Source organism: Lepidochelys olivacea, assembly GCF_965140295.1.
Source record: "Lepidochelys olivacea isolate rLepOli2 genome assembly, chromosome: 7".
In the NCBI taxonomy this organism is placed as follows: Eukaryota; Metazoa; Chordata; order Testudines; family Cheloniidae; genus Lepidochelys; species Lepidochelys olivacea.
Window position 1 is genome coordinate 98,757,734 of NC_140417.1, and position 18,766 is coordinate 98,776,499.

The 18,766-nt window shown below is 39.5% G+C and overlaps 1 protein-coding gene across 1 annotated transcript in view; it reads right to left on the reverse strand.

Moving 5' to 3' along the window:
• Positions 1 to 18,766, reverse strand: part of JAKMIP3 (Janus kinase and microtubule interacting protein 3) — a 146,374-nt gene that overhangs the window by 38,947 nt on the left and 88,661 nt on the right. Inside the window, exons 4-5 of the mRNA XM_084633124.1 lie at positions 3,435 to 3,650; positions 1,384 to 1,503 (exon numbers count right to left, since the gene is read on the reverse strand). Of these exons, the coding sequence (XP_084489250.1) occupies positions 1,384 to 1,503; positions 3,435 to 3,650 (336 nt within the window). The remainder of the gene's footprint in view (positions 1 to 1,383; positions 1,504 to 3,434; positions 3,651 to 18,766) is intronic.

Sequence of the window (18,766 nt, forward strand, 5' to 3'; positions counted from 1 at the left end):
AAAGGTTCCACTGGAAAAAAATGCCAACCAATATCTACTTAAAAATAAAACAGGGTTCTTTGTTTTATGAACTAAACATATTGTGGCAATGTTATGTTATTGTATGGAATACTATCAGGCGTAAAGGAAAGAGAGAAGCCAAATGTCCAGATTTACAGTGTTAGCAATTTTGTAATCTAATATGGATGCTATATGTAACCTCAGATTACACTGTTGAATTGCTGGTCTAATATTCTCCATAATTCAGTCTATATGGAGTTTTCCTGCATGGCACCAATACTGTAAAATACATTCTGTGTTTGACAGCATACATACCATTAACTAGCAAATCTTTAAACAGCATTCTGTATGGATGCCACAGCAATTTGCATTTCAAACCCACGGCGGACAAAGTTCAGCCCTAGTGGAATTCCATTGCGGCCCATAAAGTTGTACCAGAGATGACAAACGATGTTCTACATACGGTGTTCTCATTTTCAGTAAATCTAATATACCCACTGTGTATTTTTAACTCAAAAGAGATTAGATTCTACAAGTATGGGCAATCAATAAGAAGGAGCAAATAGTTTGGATAATATGGGCCTATACAAATCTTCTCCCAAAACCTGAACCAAACCCAATCCTGAATCCAAAGTTGCTGTTTTTTTAGGCTTACACATCTGCCCTTCTTCCATCAATTTTGTATGTAATTTAATTGCCTGGAAAGAGCAGTGGAAGTGCCAGAATAGGAACATGGCATCTACTCCTCAGGATTGGGGCATTGGTTCATCATCTCTGAAATCCAAACTATGACAGTGGCAAATGCCTGATGCTTCAGAAGAAGGGGGAAAAAATCCATAATACATCTGACCAATTTTGCCATGTCATACAAAGGGATAGGACAGTGTGGGATGGGGCGAGCTGACCAGGTTATGAGATTTGATTAGCCCTTTACAGGAGACAGGCATGGCTACAGCTGAATGATCGGTTTTAAAATTACCCCTTAATTTTGAGCTAGAGTACTTGATTCTGTGACCTCTTGCAGTAGTGAATTTTATGGTGATAAGCATTTCTCATGTTTTTTTCTGCCAGGTGGGAAGCACCTCTAAGAAGCTGTGCATTTTTGCTCCCACTTTCACAAATTCAAGAGCCTCCATTCCGCTCTTCAGGTCTTCCATGCTGCCTGGATAATGTCCCCATTCACTCTCTGGGGATCAACTGAGAATTAATACTACCTAATGCTTGAATCTTCCAAAGCAGATGTTCTTCTCTTACTCTGTAAATATGTTCTGCATATGAACCGTGATAAAGGAGTTTAATGTTGTCTCTAGTGAGTGTCCCCCTGCCAGTGCAAATTCTGATACACATTCTTTTCCTAATAGTGTAACGGTAGTTCCTACTTACAAGCTCATTTCTTTCTTCTGACAGCAATGCATTCCGATCTTCCAGCTTCCGGATTATTGCACTTAGCTCAGCAATTTTAAGTTGGAAACGCCGGGCATCTTTTTCATCCAGCTGCTGTTCCTAAAACAAAGACCGACTGCAAATAACTGTTCATAAAATCAAACTTTTTCAAAGACAACAACTTTGCTCTTGTCTGAATTCAACTATTTCTGACCGATTGCACAGGAGAATGTAATCTGTGCCCTAGTACAGGGGTTCTCAACCTTTTTCTTTTTGAGGCTCCCCCAACATGCTACAAGAACTCTACGGCCCACCCGTGCCACAACTGCTTTTTCTGCATCTAAAAGCCAGGACCAGCATTAAGGGTTAGGAAGCAGGACAATTGCCTGGACTCCATGCCACAGGGGTTTCCACAAAGCTAAGTTGCTCAGGCTTTGGCTTCAGCCCCAGGTGGCAGGGCTGGGAGCCCCGAGCTTCAGCCCCACACAGCAGGGATTCAGCTTTCTCCCCTGGGCCCCAGAAAGTCTAACACTGGCCCCCCACAAAACCTGCTCATAGCCTCTCAAGGGCCCCAGACCTCTTGTTGAGAACTTCTGCCTTAGAACTGAAACTGCAAGATGAGACCAACAGAAAATTGAAAGAGCAGAAATGTAAGAAAGTATGCAAATGCAAAAGTATGTATATGCAAATACAGAATCACAAATGTTAAACTTGGAAACATGAGAGACAAAAATTGAAAACTAAGGCAATGTTTCCAATATATGCCACTGTTGAAATGAGTATTTCAGACATGTGACTCACTCTAAGTAGTCTGTTATAGGGAAATTATATTTATAAATACTGAAAAATAAATATAGAAAGTCCATGCAATTATACTATTGCATAAGTTTCTCTCCTATGAAGTTGTGGCCCTACTGTAGCTTCTAACTGGTCAGTCATAAAGGTTTATGCTTTAATCGACCAAAAAGTGAAAATGTTTAAATCAAATTGTAAATGAATACAAATATAAGAAGACATGGTTTTATTCTTCTAAATCAGAGAGCAGTTACATTATCATTACAAAAGTTATAGGATTTTTTTTTCTTTCACTAGCATTATTCCAATGTTTGATAAAACTTAAGTACAGAACTTTAATCAGAGCAAGCAAATTAAAGTCCATGATCCTAATGGAAATTTCAGAAGTTCTAGGATTCCTCATTCAACAGGTGCAGGAGAGGCTCAGAATAAAGGATAAAAGAGATTTTCTTGTTTGTGTTTTCTATTATCTATACTTTTACTGAGAAAATTAAGAACTGCTGCAAAATAAATCTTGATGAGAATCAACAATGAAAAAAGTTAACATATGTCACAGACATATGAAGTCAGTGAACTGAAAATTTTTACTATTAGCAAATTAATGCAGAAGCAGGAAGGTGGCATAGTTGCATAGAAAGCCAATATAAAAAGGTGACAAATTTAATGCCATAAGATATTGCATAATATGAAAGAAACAGTGGAGAATAGGTTAGTAGGTATTTAGTTCACTTCCTAGACCACTGGTTGAAAGCAAAAGCTCTTTAGCAGGATGTAAATATTAATAATAGAGATGTTCTAGTAGGACTAGAATACCCTGTAAGCTTGCATGCTGTTGGTTACACTACCTTTACTGATTTCCCTTTGTAAATTGTTCTTCTACATTTGCTTACAACACATACTGTTAGTAGCCTGGAAAACTAGCACACATACATTACTAGAAAAGCATTTGCATAATTTGTCAGCAGATACTATGTCACACTGTCAAATTAAGGCAGGTGTTTGAAGTCGGATACATTTTAAAAAACTGAATATTTCACCTTGCTAACAAAAACCAAACTAAACCAAAAAAGCAAAAGCTTTCCCATGATCAGATTTTATTTTAGTTTTAAAGATCCCGCTATTGAATTGCCGCATTAAAAGAAATCTCCTTGGTTTGCTGTACTGCTATGGGAAAGCTGTTGCTTAAATGTGCACTCATCAAGATTTTTGTCATTTTTTGTTTGCTTGTTTAGGTGAAACCACGTGAAAGTGCTTACGGGGCTTCCTGAGTGATCTGAAGCGTCTCCTGCACCACTTGCATAAGGAAGTTCCCGTTTGGGGCTGCTCAGATGTCGATCAGACTCTTTGATCTGGGAAAGTTGTTCATCTAAAGCCTCCTTTTGGAGCTGAAGTCTCTGAGCATGCCCGGCTTGAACCCCTAACTCTCTTTCCAGCACGTAGACTGCTCTGTCTTTAAATTTTATCTCCTCCATCTACAAGGAGAACAAAATACAATCACACAAGCATGCATGTTACAGGTCTCTGGTTACCATGGAAACTGGCAGCATCACACTAGCACAGCATCTTGGACTGTACCCAAAGACAACCATATCACAGTCAGTTTCACAGATTTGACATTCCTTAACAAGAAACAACACCCTTTAGAAAATAAAATAGCAATGAGTGTTACAGTGGCCACATGAACAGAATTGCTTAATTGCTTTAGTAATATTGCACTTATTATTTCTACACTTTTAACCACTTTGGGAGCCATCCAGCAGAAATGATCATTTTGTACCAAGAGGGTCTCAGCTACTGTATCTACTTATTGTTATTGAATTCTTAGTATCAGGTCCCAGGTGCCTTTGACATAGAGATGGGTCCAGATCAATGCTCAAGAACCCACCCAAACTTTGCAGAGCAAATGGTTTGGAATTTATATCTGGGTGCTAATTTAAGAGCTGGACCCTACCTGTATGCTGGGCTGGATATGAAACAACCAAATTTTGGGATTGGAGGGAGGCCAAAAGATTAAACCCCCAAAGTTTGGAATTTTGAAGGTTACAGTCTTATTTACTTTAAGGATTTAATTTTACCTTTGTGCAGAGGACCAACCATGCATTACTTTATAAATAACAATTCTTCAAGAGCAGCCTGAATAGCCCTTTTGTGATTGTGATAATATACACTACTGTAATAAAACCGCAGCACCTTCAACAGTTAGATTACACCAACATCCATTACATGTGGAAATACAAGATACTACACTCACAGGTTACATGGTTGTCAAATATGCTTGTAGATAATGAATCGGTGTGGAAAAAATTAATCATGACAACTTCCTAAAACAACCATATTGTTCCTAACTTCAGACAGCTATTATCTTTGTAGTGCTTTAAATACTTCTGAAACACTACAAATGTAAATGAAACAAGCAGCTTTTTTAACTGTGAGCTGTTCATAGACAGAATGCTTTCCCCTTAATGGGACAGACAGTAAGAACTGGGCAGTCTACTCACTTTTTTGTTTGTTTTGTTTTTTATAGGATTGTTCCCAAACCCAGATAAAAATGGAGGAATGAATTAGCCAAATATTTCATTGAATAACTTTGCTTTAAATAATTAATATCATGGTCAAACACAGGAGCTTTTCTTAAGTTATATCTGTTTTGAAAAAAAAAAAGAGCTTTTCTTAAGTTATATCTGTTTTGAAATGATTCTTGTTCAAGAACTATTGTACTGGACTCAATTTTAGAATCCTTAGCACCAGTATCCAGATAAAGATAGTATCAGGCATTTAAGATTGTGAAACAGCAAACAAGGAAATTCAGAGTCAAGGCTGACATTCCCTCCATAGCAATCCTGTTGTGCCTAAATACTGTAGCTGATGCAATAAATAACACCACATATGGCACACCATCCCTAGTACCTAAGATCACACTATGACCTAAGAGCTAGATTTCTAAAGGTATTTAGGCACCTAACTCCTACTTCCAGACTTTTCATATTGTGTAGGGCATATCTATTGTCTGGTCATTCTTTAGTAGACCTGTGTGTAATATGCACACTAAACTGCCAATCTACTTGCATTGAGCCTTGGGCTAGAGATGCTACACGTGAAATTCTGGCCCCACTGAGGGAAGTCAAGCGGAGTTTTGCCAATGACTTCAGTGGAGTCAGGATTTCACCCTATGTGTTTGAGAACCTCAGTTCACATATTTGAAAGTTCAGCTGGGAAGCTGAGCACAGTCCCTCCCCTAGCTGCTCTCCTCCCTCAAAAGCCTCAGTAAGGGCATCTATCATGAGAAGGGAGAGGAGTATATATCTATTAGTCTTGCAATTTCAATCATCTTGTCCACTAATTATTTTGAAAATACAAAGCTCTCCCATTGTGCAGACCCTGGGATAAGAGCAGCAAAGTACACAACACTCCGTTTTCATTCTCTGAAAGCACTAGCAGCGACTGCAGCAACAATGGAGGGATAGGTGCTCTGTCTGCAGTATTCACAATTCCTCACCAGCTTTAAACATCCTAAAATAAAAACAATAAACCCATAAGTGGGATCTACATTATTACAGGAAGTAAACACAGAGTCTAATTGAGGAAAAACAAGTATTGTTTATAAACTACCTTTGTGAAAAGGACATGTAAAAATTAAATTCGAGCATGTGTGATATTTTTCTATGCAAAAGTTAGTCTCCTTAGAAAACGGAGGGAAAAAATACATTTTGGGTACTACTTCATTAAAGATGCCTTAAAATATTGAATTCCTAGTAATGCAGCAATCTACTAGTTTGCCTCATAACAAAGAGATGTCCGATGAACTCTTCCCAGGGCACGCATAATCAGACATTAAACTAAGAGACTTTAAATGAAAAAAATCTATATAGCCAAAGTTCCACTTATGTGAACACAAAGAAATTCTGTAACACAGACAACATTTTCAATTAAGAAAAACATGAAATTACAAGATTCAACAAAATAATTATATTCTAGCAAGGTTTTGATTTTTGAAAAAAAAAAGAACTAAATCTTAGCTTAGTGAGGAAATAAGAAAGCATCAATATTCACACCTCTCCTATCTGTTTAAGTTCATAGTTATGGATTAAATACAATGTTCTTATATTTACAGTTCATTGTTAAACATAAATATATTCATATAATTTGATAGGAGCAAAATGTATTGATTAAACGAAGAAAGCATTTTTACAAGATTATTTTACAGGTTTTTTCTTCACAGCATGAACAACATTAAGGTGTTGTTAAAAAAGAAAATTATTTGCCACTCACTGAAAGATCTTTGTGAATTTCCAGGTGTGTGTCCAAAACAAAGCTATTGCACACACTTGTTTCATTACTCTACATAGAAACACTGAAGTGCCTTCGATTAATGTGGCTATCTTCCTTATATTTGTATCTGGTTGCTTTAGATAACAGGAGTAGTTGTGAAACAGTGTCAATGAATATATATGAACATAGTATCCAATCATCGAAAGGAGAATGTCTTGCCTACCAGTGTGGATATTCCCACTTTATTTTTAGCAGGCTGTCTCCACCTAGAATGAATTTTTATGCTGAAGTGCTAATTAATTAACAGCCTGTGAGCATAGCTACTGCCAATTATGCAAATGCAAAGGCATGAAAAGTTGGGTCCTGCCCCCATCCCTTGTGCTAGCAAATGAAATTTCTAATATTATTTTTCATCAAGCTGATTTCAAACCTTGTGACGTGATTTCTAGGGCAATATAAAAATCAATATGTAAGCTTCAATGCTGTAGAAATTTCCTCTTGTAATGTTCACATGGCATTTATAGCTCTGCAGTCTCCATAAGCATCATTAATATGACTGTAAACAGCAGAAGAAGTCTGCTTTTGAAGCTTCATATGTCTATGCTAAAAAAGCCAAAGCTATTCCCCAAAAAAAGGTTTTAATTGCAAATGAGAAAACCCTTGCCAAGGCAGAAGCTGTTACATGACATAAACATTTCCCCATAGGCAGCATGTCAGAGCAAGCAATTAGAATGTGTAAAATAATCTGCATTAGCGATGAGTTTCAGAAGTGCAGGTGAATGAGCTGTCAATCATTTATTAGTGGAATGGTAACTAAAAGTTCTAGATTAAAAGAAAGGGGATCTCTTCTCAAGTCAGTCTCCCTGACATTATGGGGATGTGCACTTGCACTCTGACAGAAGGAGAGACCAGTGGAACGTCTCTATATGCAGTAGGACTTTACCTTCATTCAGTTTTCCTTCACATTTCTTCTTTCAACATGAAGGTTTTTCTCAGTGTTTTGAAATATATTAACATAGCTGCCTCTTTGGATCTTTTCTAATGTAAAGTAAGTACAGAGGAGTAACTAACCACTTTGTGTCCCTGTCAAACCAATTGCACTGGAGGGAATAACTCAGAACACTTGTACCAGTATTACACAATCGTATAGATTACTGTGTTTTATATTTTATAGGTTGATTGGGTATGCCAGTCTCCCTGTGAAGGGACACTGTCAACTAGCCAAAGTCCAGAATGTTACTTAACTCCTGCTAAATATTCCAAGCACATCTAAACTGAGCATATGTGCTGTATCATCCCAACATTGATTTCAGTCATTCAGTTATGAATGGATGATAGCGACACAGCAGATGCAGTGGAGGACAAGCAGTGAAAGGGTGATTCTGTTGTTGTTGATGATGATGAAATATCCTTCCATCTTCCTAAATAGCTTGAAAAATTCACACTCCAGCTCCAATACAAAAACAACAAAAAAACTCTAGCCTCTGTTCATTGATTTCATTTTTCATATGTATTTATTTTGCCTGGCATCCATCCATGTAGCATCTGCACACAATCCATATGTTAAATGCAAAACTGAATTAAATCAAACTGCTTTATGCAGCAGCCCTTCCTGGACTGTCCTAACCAATCATATGTAACTCAGAGATGGCCCATGGGCAAGCAAATGCCAAATGGCAAAAGTTCACTCTGAAGGTGAGTAATCTTCTAGTGAAAGTTTACCAGAAAAAAAACACTCTACCTACTATCCCCGAAGTGCACATCTGGGGAATGGGAGCAAAAGCACTCAAACAGCATAGGTTACACTTTAGAAAACAGACTAAATCTGTGCCTGCAATTCACAGCTGCTACGTTTTATGCATCTTCATATGTGACATTTCTCAACAGTGAAAAATGTTAGCTTTCCCTCCCAGGTGCCCCATCAGTAGTTGCAGGCTTGGGGGAGGCAGGAACATATTGCCTGAAGACTTCAGAAGCCAGGGGGAGTTGCAGAGAACAAGGGCAGACACATATGCTTGGGAAACTAGGAGTGACCAAGGTAGTAGTGGTTAAGGCACTGGACTGGGACTTGGGTGATCGGGGTTCCCAGTTCTGCTAGTTCTGTGATCCCTGGGCCAACTTTCTCTGCGTCTCAGTTCCCTGTAAAATGGGGGTAATAAGCCCTCCATTCTCTCTCATCGATTTTGATTGTAAGCTCTTCAGGGCTGGAACTGTTCTTCCAACGTTTATATAGTACATAGCACAATGGGTCTCTGATCACAGCAGGGGCCTCTTGGTGTTACCATCACAGAAACAGAAGCGTAGTAAGATTGTTGGGAGAACCATGGGCAGCCTCTTATTCTGCCCCTGTGCCTATTGGTCTCTGAAATTCTGTCCCTTTCCAGCCCCTGCTCCCCCATTCTATTCCTCTCTGCCCCAACCCCAAGCCTGTCCCTCACGCTCCCCCTCATTTCCCTACCAGCCATCGCCACTTCCCCTTGCTCCCTGAAGGCTCCATGCTGCCGTCAGCATGGATAGCAGAAAAATGAAAGGCCACCTGTCTGCCTGAAGCCAGGCTCTCCATGACCATGGGAAAAGCAATGACAGCCAGCTCTCCCACAATCTGTTAAATGTGGCATACTTTAACTGCAATAAAGGCAATCTTGGGGATGGAGAATCTTTCATGCCTAAAACCCTACATTTGTCCATGCACATGTGGAAAGCCCATTTGCATACATAAATAGAAGGGATAGTTTTTCCTTTGTACGCACAAAAATCTGTGGGCCAGGTTCTCAAAACTGAATTGGCACAGATTCATTGAAGCTAGTGAAGAGGAGTTCAATTTACACCATTTCAGGACATGACCTTCTCTGTGCAGAATTACAGGTGCTGATGAAGAGGGCAAGATAAAGCCCACTTTGAACATGTGGCCCTAAATGCTAAAGTTTAGTCTGAATTTGTAACAAAATCAACTGTCACCTTATGTATCAATGAGATATCTCTATATCTCTATATATCTTTCATAAAGCATTCCTTTTGCAATCACTACACAAGGTGCAAGCAGAAGCAAGTAGTTTTCTATGCCATCCAGGGATTCCCTTATGCAAATTTATGACAGGGCAGCTTTCCATTCCCTTTGTGTTGCCAAACTGATGGAAAGGGAATGTAGCAGGGGCCAGGATCTGGCCCAGTTTTAATGCCAACAGACTCTTAACTATCGGAGCTAGGTAAATAGTGCAAAACAGTGTTTGTGACCACTTGTTGAAACTCCTATTCAATTGGATCATGTTTTGTTCCTTTGTTATTCACTATTTGAGAAGACCCACATGAAAGGGGTTTATTTGTCTGAATGATGGGAGAAAATCTTCAAGCAAACAACAATGTTCACATTTACACAAGTGTATATCTATGAACTGGTATCACTATTTGTTATTCACTACTCATCATTTGAATTTTACAATATTTAAGTCATCATATTATTATTTACCATGTGATTTAAGTGACCATCACACAGAAATAATGAATGGCCAATACTTAGTTTGAGAAGAAACCATAAGCTGATAATTGTTCATCTGAACTATCTAGTGGATAGATGTGAAAAACAAATATATTAGTAGAAATACAGATCAGACTGCAAACAGGAAAAATGAGCTATAATTTTCAATTAATATTATGCATAATTAATAATTTGACCGGCTCTCACTATAGGAAGCCTGATGGAGATGCCATTAAACCGAGAAATCACCTTTACTACTGCTCATGGGAATTTTTAACCAGCATGTCTTCCATTCTTTTCTTACTTACAAATAAAGGACTGAGTCAATCAACAGTAAAATGGGCAATTGAAGGATTTTTGCTTCCTACTCGACTCACCTGACACTTTGCTTTAACACCCACATTTCTTCATATGTTACCACTTCCTCGGGAAAGTGAGAAGTGTCAGACGCATGTGTCTGTAAACATGTAGCGCTTGGTAATCAACAAGATTTTTGCCTTTTTTGCCTATGTTGCTAGAGCATCTCTATAAGAAGCAGGGATATTTGGAACACTGCATGATCCTACACTGGTGAGCTATTAGTCTTTTATTACCAGTAGGACAGTGGGGTGGGAATAGGTATTGTTTCATATTCTCTGTGTATATATAAAGCCTGCTGCAGTTTCCACGATATGCATCTGAGGAAGTGAGCTGTAGCTCACGAAAGCTTATGCTCTAATAAATTGGTTAGTCTCTAAGGTGCCACAAGTCCTCCTTTTCTTTTTGCGAATACAGACTAACACGGCTGCTACTCTGAAACCAGTCTTTTAAATAGTCACTGTCAACAACAGCCATTTAAAAAAATCTGGTTCATAGTACAGTCCCCTTTGAATGGTCTATCCTGTGGTTTATCACTTATCTTTTCTGACCAACATACATCTCATATGAAACCTACACTAACATTACATTATCTTGGATTTTAGTCCCTACTGTGCATAAATTGCAGTCCAACTAATCTGATAATGCTAACATGACTAATGGGTCTATATTTCCTTGATAGGCATCATGCATGTATAATTCCCATTAATGTTAACAGAAAATGTGCATGTATTGGAGGGAGACTAGACCCTAAGAATGTAATTGAAGCCACCCTGGTAGTATTTTATGATATTTAGAGAGCCACAAATTAAAAAGTAAAAATCAAGTTTATTAAATAATTACAAGTTCTTTAAGAGGACATTGTTCATATGCCTACTTGTTACAAAATGACATGTGATTTTCATCTTGCATAACTGTACTTTAGTGAACCAGGGACAACTTGACTGTGCTAAAGTTCTGCTTCTCTGGAGATCATCACATACAAACTTCCAGACATAAATAGCTCATGCCATATGTGCAAAAAGAAAAAAAATATCTTGGGTTTAGGAGATACAATTTTCACTCTTGATTAAACAGATAAAATAATGTTCCATGTGACCAAAACCTCTTCCCATTTCTTTAAATGTGGGACAAATGCTTGCAACATTTTTCATAAGGATAAACAATAGCAGTGGAAGAGGACTTTGATGAAATGCATTATGACAGACATGAAAAATTACAGAAACTAGAAGTGTGATCAGAGATCACATACCAGATGCTACGTTGCGGTGATAAAGCCTACTTTAAATTCTGTTGTATCCAGCGGGAAAGAGAAGTTACTGAGTGATGATTTGTAAAACCATATGTAAAATCCCAGTTTTACAAAATCACATTTTGTATTATTTTCAAAACAGATGTCACATTTTAAAAACAATAAGCCCTGTGCATTAGAACTTCCTTGACACAAGAAATGGAGTCAATGTCACCATCTGCTCTCTGAAGACTTCCGCCTCCAGCAAATGCTTTTCTTCTAAAATACTCAATTTAAGTTCAACACTTACATAGAAATTATTATTTTCCAGTCAGTATTTGCCTTTTGATGTTGAAATGTACTTTTGAGCTCAATCTTATTTCACCTGTAAATGGAATCTCTTTTATGTGACCATGGAATTTATATTGGATTTATGTATGTCTGCAGCGATACCATCAAGACTGTGATCTCATTTAGTCTCACAAGCTAAACAATGCTGGTCAATACTTAGTTTGGGTCCTCCATGAAAAATCCATTACTTATATAGTGATAAGAGGGAAAAATAGCCGGTGCAATTTTAGGCAATATGCTAGACGCACTTAATTGTTCCTAACCATATGGGCCCAATTGTACTCGTTGTATGAGTAGAAGGTAGCACACCTGAGTGAATCAGGTTAGGTTGCAGAGGAAGGTCAGCTTGATGCTGGAATTACAAAGTGATGTTCTATGACCTATGCAAGGCAAGAGGTTAGATTAGATGATCATGATTAAGGCTATGTTTTACTCACAGGTATTTTAAGTAAAAGTCATGGACAGGTCACGGGCCATGAATATTTGTTTACTGCCCATGACCTGTCCATGACTTTACTATATACCCCTGACTAAATCTTGGGGGGGGGGTGGCCCAGGGTACCGTGGGTGCTGGGGGGCGGCAACCCGGGGGGTGAGGCAGGTGCTTGTGGGGCTGGTGGGCAGTGGCTCACGGCCTGGGACACCCACTGATGATGGGGGAGGCGGCATGCGGCCCGGGAACCCCACAGGTGCTGTGGGGCGGGGTTGGAGAGGCTGGCAGGCTCACTACCTGGCTCTGTGTGGTGCCTCTGCACCGAGTGCCAGCTCTACAGCTCCCATTGGCTGGGAACCATGGCCAGTGGGAGCTGCGGGGGTGGTGCCTGTGGGCAGAGGCAGCACGTGGAGCCATCTGCTAGGAGCTGAGGGAGGGGATGTTGTCCCATCTGGGGAGCCCCACAAGGTAAGCACCACCCAGAGCCCTCACCCCCTCCTATGCCCCACCACCTGCCCTGAGCCCCCTCCCACACTCTAACTCCTGCTGCTGCTGGCTGTGGAGGGCAGTGGCCTGAGACTGCCCCAGCAACGGCCGATGTGGCTAGCCCAGAGGCTGCCTGAGCTGCACAGGTGACCCCTGGGCAGTCCACACTGGCCGCTGCAGAATCCTGGAAAGTCATGGAATCCGTGACCTCCATGACAAACTTGCACCCTTAATCATGATGGTCCTTTCTGGCCATAAAGCATATTAATCTATGACTCAGGTGTAGCTTGGCAAAGCAATGACTAAAGGTGATGTGAAAACCATGGGTATACACAAATATCAAAGAAATAAACAGAAGAGGAGATCATTTTTTAGCATGGTCCAAGAAAGTATAAGTAAGAGTAATGGGATGCTGTTGAGCAAAGGAAAAACTTCTAACAGTTTGGCTATGTTGTGGAAATTTGAATAATCTCCCAAAAGAGGCAGTAAAGACTGCTCACTTCAGACATTTAATAGTAGATCAGAAAACGCCCATTTGAAAATCCATCACATGGGGATAGACAAGATGGCTGCTAGGTCTGATCCATCTCTAGTTGCTACTGGCTTCTGAAAAATAAAATTATGACATCACGTGTTACTAGTGTAAAAATCTCAAATTAAATGTTCAAGAAACATTTTGACTTTGTGTGCAAAATAATGTATACATTATATTCTAGCAATATTGTTTGATGGGCAAAATTTGCCTGCAGGTAATCAGCACTGGGTTATTAACATCTGATCTAATTAGAAGTGCTCAAATACAAGAGATAAAAGTCATAACTTCATGACTCTTTCATATAAAATGCCTGAGAAGTCTATTAAGTGGAATGTTTTTACATACACGGTTAGAAAACAAATATACCCATTTTCAATCCAAAAATTTCTTTATTGCAGCATTCACAGACGAAGACAGGTGAATCCAAATGAGTCCAAAGTTTATGATTCCATGGATCACTGGTATTAACATATAAATGTCGCCCGTCACTTGGTAAGTAACCTGCCGCACTCTGTAATAGGTTGGAACTCCCCTTTGGTAAATATTAACTGTGAAATTTATGAGATGAGAGACTCTTTGCTCCATTCGCTTTTATCATTTGCAGAAGTATGTAATATTTAAGCACCTATGGTATGAAATTACAGAGTGGTGTATTTCTGGTGCTTAAAGTTAAGTACACAGTGAAATGCTTTACTGGATCATGACCAGAATTAATTCCCATCCCCTCAGGGTTAAGTTGAGCCTCTGGAGATTCCCATTTCACATAATGTTGCTCCTTGGTTGATTAACTAGTGCTTACCTTGCAGCTCACAGTTTAAGACTTTTGAATTAGTCATACATTATTTATTAAATTTGAGGTTGCCATATAATATTTATTACTTAAAATTATATTTTATATTTTTCTGCAGGTCTAAAGTGAGACGTGATCATCTTCTATATTGTATCTACATATAATAAAAAAGGAAAATAACATCAATCTTTATTTGAAAAGAGAATATAGGAACAAAACAAAATTACCTTTTTAAAGCAAATTTTAGCTGCTTACGTATGGATCTATTTTCCATTCTGCAGCTAAGACTGCCATGTTGCAATAGGATGTCTTCTGTGAGTAATTGTAAAGAGGAATAATTTGGCTTAAAATTAAAAAGTGTACATTTCAGCAATAAATAGCTTCAAAGGGTTTTTATTTAAAAAGGCTTAATCTCAATGCAAAATTATTGACTGGTCTTTGGGTAGAACCTATTCTCGTCCACACTTACAAAAAACAGTATTTTTTCAAAGGGTGAAATAGTTGTTTGTTGGTGTGATTTATCACACCACATTTGTTAAAATTACTAAATAATGAATTGCACATAAACCAAGCAGCTTTTAACGTCCTGTCATAATTCCATTGACAATGTAGAACTGGATGTCTGCCATGTCCTTTACAAAAACATGTAGTCCCTAAATGTGCAACAAAACGTTTGCACTGCAGAGAAGAGCAAAGCAATGTTTATGAATGATGGGCCAGATCCCCAGCTGGTCTATATCAACGAAGGTCAGAGAAGCCACTTATATGCTATTTGGGAAGAAGATCAGCAGGAACATTGTACAGATATCCAGCCTGAGACTTAGCTATGACTTGCCCAAAGCAAAATATGTTAGCTTACAAAATCAGTGCTAGTGTCACACAAGCCAGACAGGACTTCCCCAACTCAGCATCACTTAGAATAGCTAATTTGTAACACCAGGAACAGTCACAGGTACAATGGAATTTTGAATAGCTTTTTAAACTTTCCCATAACTTCTAAATGAGCTCCAGTGAATACACCCCCTCTTGCTATATGACAAATACTTATACATTGGAAACTAATTCACTGTGGAGGTACAAGGCACAAGAGGGTACAACTGTAGCTATAAGTGTCTTTTGAACCCAACTCGTTGCTGGAGGTGTGGGAGGGGTACAGTTAGAGAAGGGTGCATAGTGAATTCAAACTGGGTGGGAGGGCAAGGGCTTCCTCAAGTACCCTCCAAACCCCACTTCCATTCCTTTATAATGTCCTCCCCTCCCCCTTCCCCCGCCCTCAGTGGATGCCCAAGGAGCCGGGGTCGGGGGGGAATTCTTTGAACAAACAAAAGTTCTGGTGCCTCTTCCTTCCCTCATGAGAGAGGGGAGTCTGTAGGAAAACAAAGAAAGGGAAGGGTGACCTGGATATCTGGTAGTCTTCCTGGGTTAGCCCTTTGGTCTTTGTTTAAAAGGGATCTACCTCCAGCCCCTCCTCTTGGGGCTTACTGCTTTGAGGCTAGGTCATGAAGCTTTGGGAGCAGTGAGGCCTAATGCTATCTCCCTCTCGGCTGGCCTTTCTCTGCTGTCTGCCTCTTCCTGCTCACCACCACTTGCTGCGCAGGTTTTCTCTTTGAAGCTCCAGTCAGAACAAACCTGGCAGTGCACCTCATTAGTACTGAACAAGCCCAGAGGAGCTTGTTAGTCTCCTCTCTGCCAGTATGAGTACATCTCCCTTCAAACAGAGTTATGCCTTTTACCATACACACATTTACGCAGTTGTCACAGTTCAGGGCAACTGCAGCACCTATATTCCCCCTCAGTGGTCCAGCAAGGGTGCCCACTCTCAGGCTTCCATCTCCCTAGCTGTTGCCTCTCTTGGGTGGAATGTATGTTTCTCTCCCTTCTAATAAGGGTATTTCCAGGATGCACAGTTCCCTGCCCTCACTGTATTTCCCAGCACAGACAGGGTGCCCAAGGACATTTGTTTTCTCTTCAGAGACCATTAACAGTTATAATTGCTACAGTTATAAACTACCACACAGCTTTTCATATGCAAGCCTACTTTATTCTGAAGTTTAAAAAAAAAAGCATTACAGAAAAAACATATTGAAAACAAGCCTGAGACCGAATGCCTACATAGCAATTTCACAGCCCTGCAGCCCAAACCCCCATGAGCCAGGGTCAGGTGACTTGGGCCAGCTGCAGGTGTTGAATTGTAGTGTAGACATACCCATACACAAACACAAACATTAAATATGTGTCAGTGGAGCATCCTATGATCCTGTCTACTCCTTCCAACAGCTGGGGGCTGCTCTGGACTGTGGGACTGTTATCTGCTAGTTCTAAATTTTCTGAATATACTCAGTGCTAAATCAAACAGACATTTGGAGCAAGTGTAACTGGATAATCCAATAAGTGAAATATGGAATAATCTACTCTGTATGAGAGAGAAATGCCCATGATGACATGGATAGCATAAGAGAATAAAATCAGTGATGAAAGCCACACTGCACCATCTATTCACCCAAATGAGAGTGAGGAAAGTGTCACCAGACTGAAAAAGTAATTAGTTGCATAGCTAATAACTTATGGAAAGTCAAAGCATAGAAACGTAGAAGATTAGGGTTGGAAGAGACCTCAGGAGATCATCTAGTCCAACCCCCTGCCCAAAGCAGGACCAACCCCAACTAAATCATCCCAGCCAGGGCTTTGCCAAGCCAGGCCTTAAAAACCTCTAAGGATAGAGATTCCATTACCTCCCTATGTAACCCATTACAGTGCTTCACCACCCTCCTAGTGAAATAGTTTTTCTTAATATCCAACCTAGACCACCCCTACTGAAATTTGAGACCATTGTTCCTTGTTCTGTCATCTGCCACCACTGAGAACAGCCTAGCTCCATCCCCTTCAGATAGTTGAAGGCTGCTATCAAATCCCCCCTCACTCTTTTCTTCTGCAGACTAAGCCCAGTTCCCTCAGCCTCTCCTCATAAATCATATGCCCCACCCCCCCAATCATTTCCATTGTCCTCCGCTGGACTCTCTCTAATTTGTCCACATCCTTTCTGTAGTGGGGGGTCCAAATCTGGACACAATACTCCAGATGTGGTCTCACCAGTGCCGAATAGAGGGGAATAATCACTTCCGTTGGAGGAAGAAATGCTGAGAGAATATGGCATACAAATTTAGCATCACCCTTCATAACTTACGGAAATTCTATTCTTTCACTGATGAGTGCCTTTCAAGTTATACTTCCCTGGAGTCTTGTTTTGACACACTGATCTATTTTAAATCACAATTTAGATGCTGAGAATTTAATGCGGCACACTGACTTCAGTGAGTGTTGTGATTGGTCAGTACTAAACAGGACCAGGCCCTTAAAAACAATTGCAAAATATTACCTAGGAATTGCATTAGAAAATAAATGTATATTTATTAATTGGTTAATTGAAACGATGCCTAAATATGATGCATGGCTTATTTCAATAAAGCAATATATGCCATCAAGGCAAACCACCAATAGCTTCCTGCACCATAGACACCTTTCAGAACAAATGCATATTAGTTATAAAATCTTTACACTTATAGGCCCAGATCCTCAGCAGGTGTAAAGTGGCAAAGCTCCACTGAAATCTCTAGACCTGTGTTGATTTACAGCAATATCATAGAATATCAGGGTTGGAAGGGACCTCAGGAGGTCATCTAGTCCAACCCCCTGCTCAAAGCAGGACCAATCCCCAATTTTTGCCCCAGATCCCTAAATGGCCCCCTCAAGGATTGAACTCACAACCCTGGGTTTAGCAGGCCAATAGTCAAACCACTGAGCTATCCCTCCCCCCCCCCAAGAAATATCCAGCTCATAATATAGCATACAATGTCTCTGTTACTATTAACGTTATTTAATTTATGAAGTGAAAAACAAATTGTTTTATGATTTTTGGTATGCACAATTGATGCCTAAATGTATCTCTTATAGGATTATACATTATACTGCTGTTTTTCTTTGCAACTGGTTTAATAAATGAAAACATTTATATACAGTTTTTGCAAGGCAGAGATCCTGTCTTGGAATTTCTAAATACTACAGATGACAATTTCCTAACTCAAAAAGTGTAGCATCAAACATGGGGGAATTCTGTATTTGACCTTGTCTTGACAGATAAAGAAGAACTGATTGGAGAACTAAAAATTAACGGTAACTTAGGTGCAAGTGATCATGACTTGACCATATTTATATGTACAAACAGAATAAAGTCCAGACCAGTGGTACATAGACTTAGCACTTTAAAAGGGACAGTTTTCTTTTAAAGCTGAAAATAATTGTGAGCCGTATCAGCTAGGAGGCCAAATTTAATCAGAAACATGTGAATGATAATTGAGAATTGTTTAAAAACACTTTATTAGATGCCCAAAAAGCCACAATCAAAGAAGAAGACTGACTTGATTTAAAAAAAAAGAAAGACCGATGTTAGAGGGAAAGTGAAGGCAGCTATAAAAATTACACACACACACCCCCAAATGGAAGATACGAGAAGTTGATGGTAATTAATATTAATCAGAAGTTAGAAAGTGTGGCAAATTGATAAGGGAAGCAAAAGGCCAGATTCTATGGGCAGCAGAGTTAAGGACAATAAGGAGGAGTTGTTAAGTATATTAGGAACAAACAGAATCCTAACAATGCTATTA